This window comes from Syzygium oleosum, unplaced genomic scaffold (genome assembly GCF_021117445.2).
Source record: "Syzygium oleosum isolate NSW1041296 unplaced genomic scaffold, Sole_v2.1 Sole_v2.37, whole genome shotgun sequence".
Taxonomy (NCBI): domain Eukaryota; kingdom Viridiplantae; phylum Streptophyta; class Magnoliopsida; order Myrtales; family Myrtaceae; genus Syzygium; species Syzygium oleosum.
Genome location: NW_026607521.1, coordinates 546,684 through 567,263, shown reverse-complemented (window position 1 = coordinate 567,263; position 20,580 = coordinate 546,684). Strand labels below are relative to the sequence as shown.

The following is a 20,580-nucleotide window of genomic DNA, read 5'->3' as shown; positions in this document are numbered from 1 at the left end:
TGTTGAGAACTGCTCAACTTTTTTGCCTTGTGCTTTATCCGAAAGTGCGATGCATGCATCGCATTTTGATGGCCGTACATTGGCTCATCTCGAGATTATATTGATAGAAACTCGAATTAATTGAGTCTGAAAAGTAGAAGGATAATCACTGGTCAGTGTCGTCTAACTCATTGGAGACTTTGCTGGTTAGGATATGACACTCTGTTTTAAAAGAATGATGGCTCACTGAGGAAGTTGGAGAGAACATTGATTGTTTGATTGCGTACATAGCTGTCTTACGGATTCATTCTCGCTGGTTTACATTGAGAATGTAGCACGCAAGTTGCTCCCCAGTTGTGAGCAGTTTGAATCAACAATGGATTCGGTAGCGCTCGCGCCTCGCTTTTGGTCTGACTTGCAGTTTTTAGGCCAAAAATGCAATCCGATTAGCATGATTTTGACATGTGCTAATGTCTTTCTGAATTACCAAACACGGAACTTCTCTTTTGGAGGGTAAGAATGTGACATTTAACCGTCTGTGCTCTACTTAAAGCGATAGTTCAGTAGCTCTAGACGTTCCGGTATCATCCAAACATAAAAATCCGAGCAAAGCCGTGTTGGATCCACAGGCATAAATCGCCTCTGACGAGCCTATGGTTGGCACATAGAAAACACATAACACTAAACTTTTTACTTCATTAGGGGCGAAGCAGGAAGAGCGGGCTACCATATTATGTCGCGGGGAGATTATATAATATAAAAAACAGAGGCACAGAGAGAAAGAACACGCGAAAACACAAAATGGAGCATTATTGAGATCATTACTTGTCTATTACAATAGCAGGAAGCAAATAGATCAAATTGCACAGAAAGACGAAATACGATGCAAGTTAAACCAAAGTCAACTGCAGAAACCCAGCATGTGTAGATGTTTACTCCAAGGAGATTCCATCACGTCCTTTGCCCTAAAGAACCAAGAAGTCATAAAGAAATGCGATTTTCCAAGACTCGGTTCTGCCTCCAAGGAGGTATTACTGTATATGAAGCTAGAAATTATACTGTACTTCGAAGCTATCTCAGTGCAACCTGGAAGAGCAAGGATACTCATTATAGCATGGATTTTGTAACTTGACTTCCTCAACTTCTTTTTCCTTTTCTGAGGAAGAAATAGCTAGTACTATTTAAAAAGCACTCAGCATACCCCTTCATTAAGCATTGTTAGGTAGGGTGCCAATTGCTTCCTTAAAATCATCAAGTCACTTCACAAAAGTTTCATAAGTATAGAAGGTTGACTTTAACTTACTTCCAACGAATAGGTAAATTTACCAACTTCTTGTTGTATAGGCCCTACAGGGGATGTTACGTCAACTAGGAACCCCAGCAACTGATGATGAAGGTGCTTCGATAGCCCTTTTTATTAGTATGGGAGAATTCTTTGGGAAAGAAAATAGAGGGTCGAGTTACAAGTTATCTATAGTACCTGCAGCTTACAGACACTTTACCCACGCCCAAAATAGAGCCCATTCCCTGTGGTGATAAAAGAAGTGGACTACCGATACAGTTTTACCTATATTCATCTTCTAAGCTATTTTGATTAGCCTTGCATGGCAGATGACCAAGTAATTCGGATGAAAATACGAAGAGTTCAAGACTACAGCACAAACCTCTATTGCTCAAGATGATCCCAAAAGATTTTGGATATCTTTCTGCAGGATAACCCAAAAAAAAACAAGTTAGTTTCAACTTAAATTGCTCCTTGCATTGTAGTAAATCAGATGCCTAACCTCAAAAGGATTATTTACTGTTTATTAAAGTTGAGATTTGAATTATAACTATATTCACATCTTAGCCTTTGACAGTAAGCATCGATTCATTCTCTTTTCCTGGTAAGTATCAGTCTGTTGACAATTATATGAACACATATATGCAAAAGGCGAACTGGAAATGGTGGAACTTAATTAACTTAACTGTACTAAAAGGATAGATTACAGTACAAAACCATGCTGTGCATTCATTGTTAAAAAATTGAATTAAGTAACACGGACCATTTTTTTCTTCCAATGTGACCATCTCACACCTAACAGCGGCATCAACAGGATTGCAAATTTTTCCGATCCACAATTATGTTAAGATTGGTCCTTTCCCTTATTTGCAATGATAACTGATCCGCTTTCTACTGGAAACTTTCGTATCAAACAATGTAAATAAATTCTCCAAAACAAATCCCAAACGCTTTCATTTAGACAGATATCATGTAATGCCATTTATCCTCATATCAGATGGATTTTCTTGGTCTGACTATAATTAGGCGGCTATGTACATTGCTTCGAATCCTGCTTTTCATAGGAGGACCACGACATAGAGGATGACCACTTTGTTCGAGAAAAGTCACAATCTTGGGAAGTTATAATGACAGCAGTCTGGTCTAGTGGTCAAGTAGCTTCACCAAAGTGCTTATTGGTCCCCAAGTCTGAGCATGTATTTAACAAGCCGGCATACATGAAATCTGTGCTTCTATAGCTCGGCGGGGGGGGGGGGGGGGGGGTGGTTGTGAGGTATACGACATAGCTTGAAGGTAATTCATGAATATGGTATATACATATTATGTAACATTCTATAATCTCATGTTTCCTAGTTTGCAATGTGTAAATATAATGTATGTACACATGGCTAATCTTTCCAAATTCTATTTTCTATCGTTATGATACATATGAGCCATCTACTTTCGTATGTAGCCTCTTCAGTATGATTCGAAACATAATGGATAAAGCAGTATAAGAGTCAAACGAATAACTATAAGTGGACTGGTCATACCAAAGGCCTAGCATAGCAGCGATAGCAACTCCAAGTGAGGTGCCCACTATCCGCAAATTATAACAATCTCGCATCTTGGACCCATCAATGAGGACAGATGGCTCATTGAGTTTATGTCAGGACTGAGCTTGTGAAACACAATGATTTAGAAAATAATTTGAGGTAAACAATATTCACCCGTTAAACATTGTAAGATATCATATAGAGTTGCAGTGGATGACACAGTACAAGTATGAAACTACTATAGAGGAATTTGTATCCGATGACCAACTAAAGAAGCAAAAAGGATGCCCTTTGTAATGCCTGCCCATAAATAGATTTTGATAGCATTGACAGCTTCACACCTCAAACAAAATTGCTCCATGTAAGAGCCACATGCTGAAAGAAAGTAAAATATTGTTTCCAGAATTGCCAGAGTGCCCATAATGGGGGAAAGACTTGAGGTATCACCACATAGTTGTTTGGCGGCCATAGCCCAATGGAGAAGGTGCTGGTATGCCACGTCTCGATTGAGAATCTTGAACTCGCTTGGATATCTGGGCACGGGATTTGCCAATTTTGCCTTCATTTACTCTTAGATAAATTTATTTTATTTTGCAACTTGGTAGTTTTTATTACATAATTGAACTAAAAAAGCACAACCGCAAAGTACAGTCTCCATGCAATAAATCAGGCAAAAGAAATAACCATAAGTCATAAATGTCTAGTTGAGAGCAAGTAAATTCTACATGATAATTTCAAAAGCAATCTCATCTAGCAATAGGTCATATTTATACATATTTGCAGTTTAATTACACTTCTGTATAATAAAAAAACTACCGCACAAGTATCACCTTGTAGCCATCAAGAGCGCTTTGGAACAACTGTGATATCTCAACAAAAATGTTCAACTGGGAAGCCTTGGGTCCAAACACTCAGTCGAACGTGAATCCATGTTTTTTTCCATCTTGTCATAAGATGAAAATTATGTTCTGCTTTAGGACAAGCTAAAAGACTAGGAGGAAGTATTTTACTACTTGCAAGTAATTCAATTCCTCTATCACGAGATTCCATGGTCCTTGGATACAAAATGATGCTTTCGTTGCCAAGACCATCACCTGTTATCAACAATGGACGTACGCAGCAAAAAACTCAAATATTACCTTTTAAATCCTAAAGTAAGCAAGATTTAGCAATTTACAACTTCATATATCTAAAGTCTGTGACAAGACAATTGCCATAAGAGAGTTATGTAATTTTTTCTATGCATTTCTGATTCAGCAAGTTGAAGCTATGCACATTTTAGCGCTTCTTTTAGTTCAACAATGATTGTCTCGTGCCTCCAAAGAAAAGAAAAAAAAGAGCATCGGAATACATAATAATAAAAAACACCAATGGGCTTAATAATAGAATACATTACCTTTAACTTTTCTTCATTAGTCTAGCGCAACATCTTTAACTGTTCATGAGTCTGGTGCTGCGTTGTTTTCATGTGATGGTTGAACGTTTCCAACGCAGTTACAGTGCTTTCCATATATACTTATAAAGAGAACAAAACTCACATAAATTTCTTTCAAAGAAACACATGCATCCATTCAGGGAAAAACGATATGCTAAGTACCCGAAATTCAGTTGATCGCGATACGGCTCATTTTACAAATATGACTCTTTCATTAAATCTCTCGAGCGCCTCCACTTTATAGATCAAGCGATTGTATTCTTCTACTAAAGCCTGAAAAATATAGAAAAATTTAAAAGAAACTTCCAAAAATGAAATCACAATAATCAATAGCATAATTAACAATTTCTGAAAAAAAAATCTTTATTTTTTAGTAGATTTGCTTCTTGGCTTGTTGTATTTCGAAGCATTTTTAGCTATCATTTTGGTGAGAAAAAGTACCCGCAACGAAAAGATGTATAACCATTACTATGCATCATCTGAGTGGTATCATTCAGCCGAAGACAAAACACATACAGATAATGTCTGGTAATGGTCACACATCTTTTCATTGCGGTTACTTCTTCTCACCAAAATGATAAAGCTAAAAATGCTTCGAAATAGAACAGCCAAGAAGCAAATCTACTGGAAAATATAGAAATTATTTCCAGAAATTTTGTTAATTATGCTACTATTCATTGTGATTTCATTTTTGGAAGTTTTTTTTAAATATTTCTATATTTTTCAGACTTTAGTAGAAAAATGTGATCGTTTGATCCATAAAGTGGAAGCGCTCAAGAGATTTAAATGAAAGGTCCACATTTGTAAAATAAGCCGTATCGCAATCCACTTAATTTTAGGTACTTAGCATATCGTTTTCCCCTGAATAGATGCATGCGTTTCTTTAAAAGAAATTTATGTGAATTTTGCTTTCTTTATAGATACATATGGTAAGCACGGTAACTGCATTGGAAACATTGCACCATCAGATGAAGATGACGCATCACCAGACTCGTGAATAGCTAAAGACGTTGCAGCAGACCAATGAAAAAGAGTTGAAGGTAATGTGTTCAATTATTAGGCCTAGTAGTGTTCTTTATTACCATGTATTCTGATGTTTTTTTTTTCTTTTAGAGGCACGAGACGACCATCGCTGAATTGAAAGAAGCGCTAAAATGTGCACAGCTTCAACTTGCTGAATCAGGAAAGCACAGAAAAAAATAGCATCTCTTATGGTAATTGTCTTGTCACATACCTTAAATATATGAAGTTGAAAACTGCTAAAATCTTACTTACTTCAGGACTAAAAGGTATTATTCGAGTGTTTTGCTGCGTACGTCCATTGTTGACGACCAAAGGTGGTAATATGGGTCCAAAACCCATTTATTAACTCATTTTTAGTGGGCCGGGTTGAATATGGGTCTGTTAAAATTTTGAAAACGGGTTAAAATGGGTTTGCAATATAAAAGCCAAGTTTTATACGGGTCAAATATTCAACCCATATTTGACCTTGCAAACCCATATTTGACCCAAGAAACCCATATTCAACTCATTTGACCCACTTAAGTTATTAACTTGCAGGTTATATAGCTTAGGTGTCATTTAAAAAAAATTATTTTATTTTTTATATTTAAAAAAGTCGAAATTTTAATTATTTTTCTTTTCTTTTTCTGTTTCCTCCTTCGGCCGATTGCCGGCCACGACGACGGCAGACGACCAGTCATAGGCGAGCTTTGAGCTCGATCTCAGCCAAATCGGAGAGCTTCAAGCTCGCCAGAGGTCAACGAGGCTCAAGCTCGCCAAGCTCACTTGCGGCTGTTCGCCGGCGGCCAACCGAAGAAGAAGCACAAAGAAAAAAAAAAGACAATTAGTATTTTCATTTTTAAAAAAATAAAAAAGAAAAAGAAAATAAAGATATATGAAAAATCATTTTTAAAATTTATAAAAATTGTTCACTTATTTTATATTGCATTGAAGCATTTTAGCAATATAAATATTTTAAGAAATAAGTTCTTTTCTAAATTGGATTTTATATTAAAAAAATTTAGAATATGGGTTAGATCCGATATGGGTTGAGTCGGGTATGAGTAGCTAGATTACACTACATGAATATAAGTCAAAACAGGTTAAATTAGTCAATATGAGTCGGACCACTTTCGACCCAACCCAAACCCAACCAAACCCACCTGTTTGACATCCGTATTGACGACGAGTGATAGTCTTGGAAACGAAAGCATCATCTCGTATCCAACGACCATGGAATCTCATGATCAAGGAATTAAATTACTTACAGATAGTAAAAATACTTCCTCCTAGTCTTTTCTAGTCTTTTAGTTTGTCCTAAAACAGAACATAGATGTCTCACTTTTTTTCATTATATGACATGGAAGAAAATATGAATTCACATTCGACGAAATGTTTAAATCCAAGGCTTTCCTAGCTGGACGATTTTGTTGAGATATTAATCCAGAGCGCCCTTGATGGCTACAAGATGATACTTGCATGGTAGTTTTTTTATTATGCAGAAATGCAATTAAATTGCAAATATGTATGAATATAACATATTGCTAGATGAGTTCGCTTTTGAAATTATCATGTAGAATATATCTGCTCTCAACTAGATATTTATGACTCATGATTATTTCTTTTGCTTAATTTATTGCATGAAGGCTATACTTTGCAATTGTACTTTTTTAGTTTAATTATGTAACAAAAACTAGCAAGCTACAAAATAAAATAAATTTATCTATCTTAAGTGAAGAATTTCATTTCTTAGATACTTCGCAGGTTTGTATATTTTTGTACGGTCATTCGGGTTCAGGAAAGGCTTATACCATGTTAGGCGAACACGACTCTCCGGAACGGAAGGGGTTGATACCACGTTCTCTCGAACAGATATTTCAAACGGTTCTAACCCTTTCGGCACAAGGCTGGGAATACACTTAATTGTTTCCTTTTGACTTTGTTGCACAATGGCTGATGAATACACCTTCAGGTGCATTTCCTTCTCCAATTCTTCAGCCTATAATGATACCTTGGCCGTGTTAATATTGTACTAGTCATATTGCGTAGATCCTTCTTATGAATTGGTGTGATGTTCATCAACATTTCTTCTGAGCCCTCTTCGACTACAGTCATTGCGATCTCTTAGGGAACGCATGAAATCCATTCTGAAGCAGAATTTCTACTCCAGAATGCATTTCGGAACATATACGTTTGTTAAAAAATTTCCGAAATGCATTCTGGAGCAATTTTTGCATTCTGGAATAAAAATATGTTTGTTAAAAATACTTGATTCCAAAATGCATTCTTAATTTCAGAATGAGTTTTGGACAAGAAAAAGAGAAGCTATTTTTTGTAGTTTCTCTCTTCTAGAATGCATTCTCCCTCTTTTCTTTCTTCTTCGTGGCCTTCACAACACATTCTGAGATCTCACCAAATTGTTTTTTTAGCTTCTCTTCCAGAATGTATTCTCCCTCCTCTCCTTTTCGTGGCCTTCACAACACATTCTGAGATCTCACCAAATTTTTTTTTCAGAAAATGCATAAAAATTAAAAAATTCTAGAAAAATTCATAAAAATTTCTAGAAAATAAAAAAGTCATATTTCAGGAAAATAGGAAATTTGGTGAATTTTTTTCAAAAAAAAATCAAAAATCAAAAATTTCAAAACTTCACAGAATAGCTTAGAATACCTATGACCACCCACTTTGAGTGAAATTTAAATTTTTTGATGTACCCAAAAAAATTTAAAAAAAAAATCAAAAATTTCAAAATTTAACGGAATAGCTTAGAATACCTGTGGCCACCCACTTCGAGTAAATTTAAATTTTTCTGAGGTGCCCAAAAAAAATCAAAAATTTTAAAACTTCACAGAATGACTAAAAATACATACGGCCACCCACTTTGAGTGAAATTTAAATTTTTTTAGGTGCGAAAAAAATCAACAAAACAAAATAGATTTATGTTGTAGAAATCAATTTTTGGAGCAGAATTAGTCATATTTTATCAAACAGATTTCTCCTCCATAAATCAATTTCTAGCAAGAATTCCATAAATCAATTTCTAGCAAAAATTTGATTTTTGGAGCAAAATAGTTACCATTCGCGCTCTTAACTTTGCCGCTGGAGTAAGTGAAGGTAAAATTGGCAAATCCTGCACCCAGACATCCAAGCGAGTTCAGGATTCTCAATCGAGACGTGGCAGACCAGCACCTTCTCCATTAGACTATGGTAGCCAAACGACCATGCGGTAATACCTCAAGTCTTTCCCCCATTATGGGCACTCTGGCATTGTAGTGGCTGCACGAGAACTTTTTCTGCGAATTGAAGGAAATTCTGGAAACAATGGTGTACTTTCTTTTAGCCTGTGGCTCTTATATAGAGCAATTTTGTTTGAGGTGTGAAACTGTGTCATTGCTATCAACATCTATTTGTGGGAAGGCATTACAAAAGACATCCTTTTTGCTTCTTTAGTTGGTCATCGGATGCAAAATCCTCTATAGGAGTTTCATACTTGTATTGTGTCATCCACAGCAACTCTATATGATGTCTTACAATGTTTAACGGGTGAATATTGTTTACCTCAAATTATTTTCAAAATCGTTGTGTTTCAAAAGCTCAGTCCTGACATAAACTCAATGAACCATCTATCCTCATTGATGGGTCCTAGATGCGAGATGGTTATAATTTGTAAATAGTGGGCACCTCACTTGGAGGTGCCGTCACTACTATGCTAGGCCTTTGGTATGATTAGTCCATTTATAGTTATTCGTTTGGCTCTTCTACTGCTTTACCCATTATGTTTCGAAATACAACAACCAATAAGCAAACCTCCAAGATCAGCTACAGAGTGCTAGTCTCACATTTCACACATTTTCATTTTGCCCTAAAAACTACAGGAGCTCAAAGGCTGCAGCTTTTCCAAGAAGTAGCCCTCGGAAAGATATGCCAAAGGGATAATAAAACAAATTCTAGCTGTCACCAAACAAACGTACACATCCAAAAAATAAAATTAACATTTGTTGAGGCTTGCTAGTTAGAGATCTAGTACGAACGTGCATGAATGGTCTTAAATTGATGATTATATTCTCAAAGACCAGATGGAAAGAAACGATAACATCATTTTGGATAGCAACGGAAAGATCTATTGAATGATTAAAGAAGTTCATAAAACAGCTCTAACAAAATTAGTTCTCAAAACAGAAACACTCCTGTAATCACCAAACATGCTCCAAAATCTCATATTACTTCCAAAAGGCAAAAGACCCAAAATTCAACAACAGGTTACGATAAACAGCAAGAGAACCAAAATCCAACAACGCGAAAAGATGAAGCACACGATATGTTGATGGTCATTCTTTTGATAACTAGCAATAGATTGTGAAGACATAGCATATAACAACCCAACGACCGAGATGATAAAGAGCGGGAAATCAGACAAAACCTGCCCAGCATGTACTGCAGAAAGGATGACCACAAGCAGCCGACATAATTTTATCACGTGGACAAGACTCAAAACAGATTCCACAGGTGAGCTGCAAAGAAGGCAGTTCATAGTTAGTGAAAATAAGAGGAAACTGAGCCTGCAAACAATTCAGACATTTAAGACGACATACTTCCCTTAAATTAGGATGCTCAACAACCAGTTTTTCCAATAATCCCACTGCTTTTCACACTCTATCTTCATCAGCAAACCATGCATCATGAAACTGTTGAGCATGGACTAGAGCCCTGTTCTACTATCTACAGCTTGCCCCCTGTTCACATCAGAGAGCAGCTGTTGAGCATGGACTAGAGCCCTTCCAATAGATGGGATATCAGTGAAAATATTGTGAAGATCCTCGAGTAAAGGATAGATGGACTGGGCAAATGGTGGAGCCTCGTACTCAGGTATAGTTTGCAACTTCTCTGACCCCAAGTTTGAATCCGAACTCGAAGGACTAGACATGCAAGCCAGCGGATCCAAATTTGAAGATACAATTCTTACCATCTGAGATTGGACATCATCGTTGAGACAAAACCTCCTCAAACTCGAATAAACCCCAGAACCCATCCGTTTTGGAACCAAGCTACTGACTAAACCTTGAACATTTTGCCCACAATCAGCTTCACTCGGACTAGTATTCCCACTCCCAGAAGAACAATTTACAAACGGTGACTCTAGAATAACGAACGATGAACCAACCTCTTGTGCAGCCTTTCTGGCGGCAAAGAAATGGCCATGAAAGCCGATACCAAAGATCTCCCGCAAAACCAAGCCCCCAGCAACATTCTCGTACTTCTCCTTATTGAGTTTATCCACAAAGCAACGCCTGAGAACGCCCAGTGCCGAGGTGGGCACGGCGCAATCGACCCCATCGCCCGGCACACACTCGACGGGCTGAACCTCACCGGAATCCAACGGATCCACCTGCGCCACGACCGCGCCCGGCCGAACCTCCCAGATCAAGCACTCGGCGTCCCGCGCGGACCGCTCGGACAGGTTCTGCACGGCGAGCACGTAAACCACGGACCGCGACTCGGGCTCCCCCACGGCGAAGACGAACTGCTTCGTCTGCTCGGGAACCGGGAGCTTCCGGACCAGCTCGTTCGAAGTTTTCAGGTCATCGAATCTCGGCCTGGAGAAGGGCCACAGGGACTTCATACGCCGCACGAAAGAAAGCGCCATCAGGACCACATCCGACTCCCTTCCACTGGAGATGACGACGACGATCAACGCGGCCTCGCCATGGGAATGGAGATCGATGAAGGACGCGAGCAAGCAGGAGATAAACCCTAGCAAGCTGCTCGTCGAGGAGTAAGAGCAGGCGTAAGGATTCGCCGGGATTCGCCTCCTGGAGAGGACAGAGTCGAAATGACTTGACTAATCTCTGGGCCTTGCGAATATGCTATATGGGCCTCGTTCGGAATTGGGCCGAGATCGAATCTGAAAGAAGTGTCCCTACATCTTTTCACTTTTTCGCTTTATCTAAAAAGGAAAATGACGCAAATAGTCCGGAACTTTGGCTCAATATACAATTTGGTCTTTAAAATTTTAACTTATTCAATGTGAATATAGTTCAGGGACCAAATTGAACATGTACCAAAAGTCCAAGGACCACATTGAACAAATTAAAAGTTCATGGATCACATTACACATTTGGTTAAAGTTTAGGGACTACATTGAACAAGTTAAAATTTCATGGATCAAATTGCACATTGGGCTAAAGTTTAAGAACTATTTCTATCTAAAAGGAATAATGACACAAATAGTTCATGAACTTTGGCCCAATGTGCAATATGGTCTCTAAACTTTTAATTTATTCAATATGGTTCCTGAACTTTTAAGTTATTCAATATGATCTCTAAACTTTTCTTATATGTTCAACTTAGTTCCTGAACCATATGAAAATCCTCAATGTGGTCTTTCCAGTAATTCAGATTCATGGACAACATTGAACATTTTCATGTTATTCCGAGACTAAGTTAAATATATACCAAAATTGGGGATCACATTGAACAAATTGAAAGTTAATGAATTATATTACACATTGGGCTATAATTCATGGACCACATTAATGATATTAAAATTTTAGAGATTTCATTGTATATTGCCCCAAAGTTCATGGACCATTTGTATCATTGTTTCTATTTGAAACTTGCAACTTACTATGAATTTCTTAAAGTCAAGAATGCTCGAACATTTTGACAATATACTAATGTTAGCACGTAAATTCGCATATAATATTTTCATGATTCTTTCAGATTTTAGATGATATATCAAATTTTGGCTAAAAAGTAGGAAAAAAATGCTTTTTGCTTGAACTTAATTGAAATCAAACAGACTCGATTTTCAGAGCATTAATTGACAGAGTCGGCAAGTTAAAAATTTTCAATGGTCCCTAATTCGATTGCTTGACAAAACCCATGCAACAATACTTCTTTTTGTGAAATTCCTTTCTAGTTTCTATCATGTTCAATTTTGCGGATTTTAGGAGTATGTATGTTCACATCTATACTTTCCATTTACTTCTATTCTTGTGTCTGCACACCATCACCTTTCCTTTTTCCTTGATATGCTTATGACAACCTCATTTTAAAATAGCTCCAAAGGAGCCAATTCCTTCAGGTTCAGGACTGCAAATGGCACAAGGAATGATCAAACAATCTTGGGTCTGAAAGTAGAATGGTAAATCACTAATTAGAGTCCTCTAACTCTCTGCAGACTTTACTGGTCGGGATGTAACTCTCCGTGGAAAGGATGATGACATTGAGAAGTTGTAGAGTACTTCAATTGTTCGAGTGCATATACACCGTCTTCTGGATTCATTCTCACCGGTTTATATCGACGGTGCTGTTTGCAAGTTGCTCGCCCGTTGTGATCAGTCGAATAAAGCCAAACTCAGCAGCGGTCACGGCCTTGGTTTTGGTCCAACTGGCAGTTTTACACCAAAAATGCATTCGACATGTGTAATTTGGACATGAAACTTCTCTCTTGCAGTGTAAAAAACGTTACTTTTAACTGCCTGTGCTCTACTGAGTCAATAGTTCAGTAGTTCTGGACGTTGGAATAGCATCCAGACATAAAGATACAAGCAAAGCCGCGCCGGACCCACAGGGCATAAATCACCTCTGAACAGCCTATGGTTGGCATATAGAAAGCACATTACCGTAGATCTTCGACTTCATTACAGGTGACGTAGGAAGAGCAGGGTACGTCATGGTGTCGGTGGGAGATTACATTATACAAAAAGCAAAGGAAAAAGAGAAAGAATAAAGGAAAACACAAAATGGAGCATTGTTGAGACCATTACTTGTCTGTAACAATAACGCCTAGAAGAATTGTTCAGGAACAGGAATGGAGAAGAACTGAATAATCAGACACTTGAAGTTACAAAATATGTTAAAGCAAATTGGAATGAATTCCATCCAATGTTACTTTACCAGCGATCAAGACCAATCAGATAATTAGCACAAGGAATCGTTAAGGCTTCAATGTGAAGAAAATCACACCTGAATATGGACTCAAGTCCAACAACTGGACTGCTATATCTCGTGGATCGTTGAACTGAAATAAAGCCATCATAACCTTCCGTTATTGAAATTATACGTTCTTCAACTTGTACATCAAATATTCTAGACTTTTGTATTCTGCTCCCATTAGCATGCACGACAGCCTGAGATGCCTGCTGCAAGCTTTGGATTACTTGACCTAAACTGGCGATTGAGGGAGCTGCAAGAAGTGATTCAGCAGCGCATTTGATGCCATCTCCACATTCAAGTAAACCTATGTAAGTGGCAGCACTGTGCCCAAATGTTGCCCAAGGTAGGAAACCGACTGATTTGACGCGCCATTTCCTCATTATTTCATAGAATCCAGTTCTCATGGCAGATAAGCTTGTTTTCTCAGCGGAGGCGATGACACCATGAGCCACCATCCGGAATGTCTCAGCCGAAGCAGTTGCTTTCAAGGCTGAGGTTTTCGCAGCAGAACCAGCAAGTCCAGGGGACACCAACTTTGAGGGACCTAGAGACTTGCCGAAGGCCATCGCTAGTGCCTTTTGGGTTGGAGACAGCATGAGCTTAAATGAAGCAGGAAATTTGAAGGTCTTCATAAGCCTGTACAAGCGAAGGACTTTCAACAGGGAAGAAGCTCCTAAGATGGCCGTAGCTCCAGCACCTAATGCCAGCACCGGTTTATCAGACAACTTTCTTTCCTTGTCTCCTCTATTAGATATTTCTCCGGCTACCTCAGAATCTGTAAAAAGTTCTTCAACCAAATCTTCTACTTCCAGGGGAATGGGAGTGTTCCAGTGCTTCCTGAGACCCGCTAAGGCACTAGCATCAACTACAGCAACTATAGTCTTGAACTTTTTAGCCTGACTCCGAAGAGCCTGTGCAAAGAGCACTTGTGCCTTTTCCTCGTATGGAAGATCTGCAAACTCAGTTTTGAAAGAATCACCACTCCCCATTTTGTTACCATGTAGCCGCGCAGTATTATTCAGTGCTATCCTCAACCCCTCAACAGCAATCCGGAAGGAATAAACTTCAGAAACTAGTCGACCATCTACAGCTTGCCCCCTGTTCACATCAGAAAGCAGCTGTCGAGCATGGACTAGAGCCCTTCCAAAAGATGAGAAATCAGCGAAGATGTTACAAAGATCCACTAGCAAAGGATAGATGAACTGGGCAAACGGTGGAGCCTTGTAATCAGGAATGGGTCGGATCTTCTCTGACACCAAGTTTGAATTAGAACTCAACATCCATGCCAGCGGATCCATATTCGAAGATACAATTCTTACCATCTGAGATCGGACTTCGTCATAGAGACAAAACCTCCTCAAACTAGAAGAAACCCCAGAACCCATCCTTCCTTGAGCCAAGCTACTGACTAAACCTTGAACATTTTGCCAATAATCAGCTTCGCTTGGACTAGTATCCCCAGAAGACCAATTTACAAATGGTAACTCTAGAATAACAAACGATGAACCGACATCGTGTGCAGCCTTCTTGGCGGCAAAGAAATGGCCATGAGAGCTAATACCGAAGATCTCTCGCAAAACCAAGCCCTCAGCAACATTCTCATACTTCTCCTTGTTAAGTTTATCCACAAAGCAACGCCTAAGAACGCCAAATGCTGAAGTGGGCACTGCGCAGTCGACCCCATCGCCTGGCTCACACTCGACAGACTGAATCTCAATAAATCGCAAGGGGGGTCAGCACACGCCACAACTGCACTCGGCCGAATCTCCCTAATCATGCACTTGGCGTCCCGGGCAGACCGCTAGGATAAATTCTGCACGGCGAGCATGTAAATCACAGACTGCAACTCGGGTTCCCTCACAGCAAAGACGAATTGCTTCGTCTGTTCAGGGATCGGAAGTTTCTGGACCAACACATTCGAATCTTTCAGTTCATCGAATTTCGGTCTGGACAAGGTCCATAGAGATTTCAAACTCCAAAGTGCCATGAAGGACCACGTTGGCTCCCTTCCGCTTCTATGGGACTCACAAGCCGAAAACAGAACTTCCCTGAAAGGATCAGGGAATATAAACAGAGCGAAACTAGAGACAACTGTAATAGCAGTGTTGACTGGGTCTAAATTGGCAGACGCCCGGAATTTTTTTTGGATTTGAATAAAAAATATTGGGAGTCAAACCTCTAACTACTGGTAGGAGTCGTTCGCTTGTCAACCAGTTCAAACGGTTGAACTGCCTGGTCGTTAGCTGCTCGATACTAGTTTTTGACATAGGGCAGCCTGTGTTGTATTCCCTGATTACAAGATACTTTCGTGTCTTTACAAGTTTGCATGCATTTCGTCTGCTAGGACAACAATTTCTTAGGGAAAGAAAGAAAAAGGAAAAGAAAAATTCGCGCGTACATGTCTGGGAGATCTCGCCGAGTCAGATTAACTTCATTTCGCAATTGCAGGGAGCTTTGAATAATAGTGCCAGGTTTACTTACAAGCCGAAGAATCCACAGAATATAAACAGAGCGAAACTAGAGATAACAATAAGCGCAGTCCCTGAATGAGAATGGAGATAGACAAGAGACCCGAACACAAGAAAATCGGCACACATTGCATCGCATCAAATCCCACAAGCAAGGTAAGACAAACCGAAAACAAGCCACCCTCCGAGGACGGAGAGCGGGTATAAGGATTCACGTGGATTCATCGAGAACGAACGAACGATGTCGCCTCTTGAAAGGACACGATCAAAACGACTCAACCAGTCTGTGTGCACGAATGCAGGTGATGACTCCACTTGATACGCTACAGGCCCCATTCGGAATCGGATTCCAATCCCAGAAAAGTGCCCCAAGATCTTCTCACCGAGCCTCTTTCGAAATTTGTTAAGAACTGCCCAACTTTTTTGCCTTTTGCTTTATCCGACGCATCGCATTTTGACGGACGCACGTTGGCTCATCTCGAGATTATATTGATAGAAACTCGAACTAATTGAGTCTGAAAAGTAGAAGGGTAATCACTCGTCAGGGTCGTCTAACTCATTGGAGACTTTGCTGATTAGGATACGACTCTCTGTTTGAAAGATTGACGGCTCATTGAGGAAGTTGGAGAGAAGATTGACTGTCCGATTGCGTACAAACCCGTCTTTCGGATTCATTCTTGCCGGTTTACATTGAGAATGTAGCACCCAAGTTGCTCACTCGCTGTGAGCAGTTCGAATCAACACCGAATTCTGCGGCACTTGCGCCTCGCTTTTGGTCCAACTTGCAGTTTTTAGGCCAAAAGTGCAATCTGACTTGCATGAGTTTGACATGCGCTCCTGTCTTTCTGAATGACCAAACACGGAACTTCTCTTTTGGAAGGTATGAATGTGACATTTAACCGTCAATGGTCTACTTAAAGCGATAGTTCAGCAGCTCTAGACGTTCCAGTATCATTCAAACATAAAAATCCGAGCAAAGCCGAGCTGGATCCACAGGCATAAATCGCCTCTGACGAGCCTATGGTTTGCACATAGAAAGCACATAACACTAAACTTTTTACTTCATTACGGGTGAAGCAGGAAGAGCGGGCTACCATATTATGTCGCGGGGAGATCACATAATATAAAAAACTGAGACAGAGAGAGAACACAAAATGGAGCATTATTGAGATCATCACTTGTCTATTACAATAACAGGAAGCAAATAGATCAAATTGCACAGAAAGACGAAATAGTATGCAAGTTAAACCAAAGTCAATTGCAGCGACCCAGCATGTGTAGATGTTTACTCCAAGGAGATTCCACCGCGTCCTTTGCCCTAAAGAACCAAGAAGTCATAAAGAAATGCGATTTTCCAAGACTCGGTTCTGCCTCCAAGGAGGTATACTGTATATGAAGCTAGAAATTATACTGTACTTTGAAGCTATTTAAGTGCAACCCGGAAGAGCAAGGATATTCATTATAGCATGGATTTTGTAACTTGACTTCCTCAACTTCTTTTTCTTTTTCTGAGGAAGAAATAGCTAGTACTATTTAAAAAGCACTCAGCAAACCCCTTCATTATGCATTGTTAGGTAGGGTGCCAATTGCCTCCTCAAAATGAAGTCCCTTCACAAAAGTTTCATAAGTATAGAAGGTTGACTTTAACTTCCTTCCGACAAGTAGGCAAATTTACCAACTTCTTGTTGTATAGGCCCTACAGGGAATGTTACGTCAACTAGAAACCCCAGCAACCAATGATGAAGGTGCTTCAATAGCCCTTTTTTATTAGTATGGGGGAATTCTTTGTGAAAGAAAATGAAGGGTCAAGTTACAAGTTATCTATAGTTCCTGCAGCTTACAGACAGTTTACCCACAACCAAAACAGAGGCCATTGCCTCTGGTGATAAAAGAAGTGGACTACCGATACAGTTTTACCTATATTCATCTTCTAAGCTATTTTGATTACAATTGCAGGGCAGATGACCAAGTAATTCAAATGAAAATACAAAGAGTTCAAGACTACAGCACAAACCTCTATTGCTCAAGCTGATCCCAACAGATTTTGGATATCTTTCTGCAGGATAACCCGAAAAAAACAAGTTAGTTTTGACTTAAATTGCTCCTTGCATTGTTGTAAATCAGATCCCTAACCTCAATTTTAAGAGGTGATGTAGTGGGAGCATATCTATCCACAACTTTCCCTTCTCTATTCACCAGAAACTTTGTAAAGTTCCATTTGATGCCGTCTCCAAATATCCCCCCTTTCTGAGATTTTAAAAACTTGTAGAGTGGGACTGCATTCTTGCCATTCACCTCGACCTGTAGGGCACAATAGACTATAATAGCTAAAATAGAGTGTAATATAACTCAAAACATCATTTATCCATATTGTACACAGTCAAAATTGTAAAAGTGGAAGACGGTTATGCAACTTAAACTTGCATATTGAACAAGTCTCTTTTATTGCATTGTGGAAAGTGTAAATGAAACACATTGCAAGCAAAATCTCAACCTCTTCTGGAGCTGCTCAATCATCAATTTTTATGCATACTAAGAGACTGTTTATGCTCTGGAGTTAAAAATGACCAAAAAAAGCACGAGGAATCAGAATATTTAAGAATTCCTTCTTCATTTTATTTTTTCAGGTTGTTTTCTGCTTCTCATGATTACCTTGTCGAAAATAGGGAATTCAGCCTTGAACATAGTGCATGCAGTCTCTTGAATCTCTTCATTACTCCCAGGCTCTTGTCCTGCAAACTGGTTGCATGGAAATGCCAGTATTTCAAATCCTGCTAAGAAATATCAGTCATGAACATATACAAACTCCGAAAGATCCGGTGCAGAGTAAAACATATGAGAACGAAATTGAAACACAAAAGACTAACGCGCAAACCTTGATCCTTGTATTTTTCATATAAAGTGTTCAATTCCTTGTAATTTGATTGTGTGAGACCACTGCAAACATAAGTGTGCTTATATTACACATCATATGTATCGAAGCAGATAATATAATTTCAAGGAGTTGACTGCTACGGGGGACATGAACTGGATTTAACAATTGGCTGTTCATTTACATCTAGAACAAAAGGTTAACAGATCTATGCCTAGGAGTTGAAAGGGAAAGAGAAGCAGCCCAGGCTTAAAGGATCAACACAGGCTTATGATGTTTGAACTACCAAAAGGGGTTAACATATCTATGCCTAGGAGTTGAAAGGGAAAGAGAAGCAGCCCGGGCTTACAGGATCAACACAGGCTCATGATGTTTGAACTACCAAAAGGTGATAACGGATTCAAGATTAGACATGCAAGTGCTCTGCATGCAGTGAAACACATAGCAACTTATGATAGGACCAACTACGCAACGACTTAACGCTGCATGTTCCATTTCATGAACGCTTAAGTTGCTGAATTCCTATCAAGGTTCTAATCAAAGGGCACGATTCTTGAAGAGAAGGTGCATTCAGTGGCAATACCATTTTGAAGCAACATTGACAATCAGAAGAACCTTCCCAGAGTACTCGCTCAAGCTTACATCATTTCCACGAATGTCCTGCATTTGCATCAGATGATTGACATCTACAGTTATAAACATCTCTAACTATAAACACCACGAAAAGGGAAGCAACATCGAATAAATTTCTACAACATAAGAAGCACAATATGGCATATCCATCTCTTCAGCAGAAAAGAACGTGCACACAGGGATCCGTATCAAGTTGAATGAAGACCAAGCATGATTGCCGCAGATTTGTTGCCAAAATGGTTGGTTTTAGGAATCAAGGAAAATTATGGATTGACTAAGAAACAACGATCAAGCAAAAGATTCATGATCTGGACGATATTCAAACTAACTCACACAATCAGGACGACGACCTGTAAAAAAAACATGTGAGTTCGTAGTCGCAGAAGAAAAGCAGTAGAATTACAAACAAGTGTTACATGGAACAACTACATCACATGTCGATGACACGCCGCAGAACAAAAGAACCAAACAAGAGCTGTCCTCACTTAAGAATTTCAACCACGCCGTTAGTTTCTGTCGAGTACGTGCAAGAAAATCACCGTCTCAAACCCGATCAGCTCGTACACCATGGAGATAGCTGAAAATCCAACCCCCCCCCCCCCCCCAAAAAAAAAAAAAAAAAACCATCTTCAAGCACAAGCTAAATTTCCATTTTTGCTGGATTAGCTTCTAAAATCTCTCCGACCCAAGAGCAGACAAACCATGATAAGCACCAAGCTGATCGTCACAGTCAAGATCTCAACAAAAAAAAAAAACCCAATAAGAAACGGGACGTGGACTCGTGGTGGGCAGACACGCACCTTGACGGCGAAGTCGTAGATGGACTTGGACGATTCCTCAGCCATTTCCGGAACAAGAGGCGGGGATCGACGCGCGTTGAAGAAGTAGACGGAGAGAGCTAGGAGCGCGAAGAGTAATGGGAAGCAGCAGCCGCCGGGGGATTTGAAGAACCGCTGCATGCCAAGAGGAGGAGGAGGGGGAGGACACGCATTTCAACATTCAAAGATGCGGAGTTTCACACGAGAACGGAAGGTTGCGATAGGAGGGCCCCGGGGGGGATTCGCTTCCCGGCTTGAAAGCGACTCTCCCCCAAATGGAGAAAGAGAATCAGAGTAGCAAAACGTCAAATCTCTCAAATAATAAAATGCGGAGAGGACGATGATGACATGACGGAGGAGGAGACGAGGGGGCGCGTCTTCATTGGTTTTCGCGATTTGATTTGTGAGACGTAGTTGGCAGGTGAAGCGTATATAAATGTCAACGGGATGAATGGCCGACGGCGAATGAATCGATGACACGTGTGAAATATTGAATGCCGCAACATTAGGGTTGGCCAAATTAATTCTATGCGCGTGTGTATGCAGAGCTCACGAAAATTAGAACCCGAACCTAATTCTCTCTGTGGCTCCAACCCCCAATCCCTTTTATCAGTAGGG

The 20,580-nt window shown here is 39.6% G+C and overlaps 2 protein-coding genes and 1 pseudogene across 3 annotated transcripts; all 3 read right to left on the bottom strand.

The window, feature by feature from the left end:
• Window positions 1–772: 772 nt before the first annotated feature.
• On the bottom strand, window positions 773–20,227 carry LOC115688553 (probable glutathione peroxidase 2). Of its 2 annotated transcripts, none has more exons than XM_030614397.2 (7): window positions 19,945–20,227; window positions 19,095–19,171; window positions 18,515–18,576; window positions 18,292–18,410; window positions 17,773–17,940; window positions 17,654–17,695; window positions 773–944 (listed from the first exon to the last, which is right to left on the bottom strand). In XM_030614397.2, exons 1-6 carry the CDS (start codon window positions 20,101–20,103, stop codon window positions 17,663–17,665), a joined length of 618 nt encoding a protein of 205 aa, XP_030470257.1. In that variant the 5' UTR covers window positions 20,104–20,227; the 3' UTR covers window positions 773–944; window positions 17,654–17,662. The 2 variants fall into 2 exon arrangements, with proteins under 2 accessions (XP_030470257.1, XP_030470256.1); XM_030614396.2 differs by lacking the exon at window positions 773–944 and adding an exon at window positions 16,785–16,957 and having other exon boundaries at window positions 19,945–20,225.
• On the bottom strand, window positions 9,933–10,877 carry LOC130135711 (uncharacterized). Its single transcript, XM_056305330.1, has one exon. The coding sequence runs from the start codon at window positions 10,875–10,877 to the stop codon at window positions 9,933–9,935; it is 945 nt and encodes a 314-aa protein (XP_056161305.1).
• Window positions 12,963–15,188, bottom strand: LOC130135739 (uncharacterized; annotated as a pseudogene).
• Window positions 20,228–20,580: the final 353 nt, after the last annotated feature.

What these genes read in the sequence shown, in the direction of transcription:
- LOC130135711 (XM_056305330.1), bottom strand. Translation starts at nt 10,877, where the DNA reads ATGGCGCTTTCTTTCGTGCGGCGTATGAAGTCCCTGTGGCCCTTCTCC.
- LOC115688553 (XM_030614397.2), bottom strand. Translation starts at nt 20,103, where the DNA reads ATGCAGCGGTTCTTCAAATCCCCCGGCGGCTGCTGCTTCCCATTACTC. An exon ending in GTCAATGTTGCTTCAAAATG is followed by an intron (nt 18,577 to 19,094) that starts GTATTGCCACTG and finishes TTATGTTTGCAG; the next exon opens with TGGTCTCACACAATCAAATT. An exon ending in CATCACCTCTTAAAATTGAG is followed by an intron (nt 17,696 to 17,772) that starts GTTAGGGATCTG and finishes GTTATCCTGCAG; the next exon opens with AAAGATATCCAAAATCTGTT.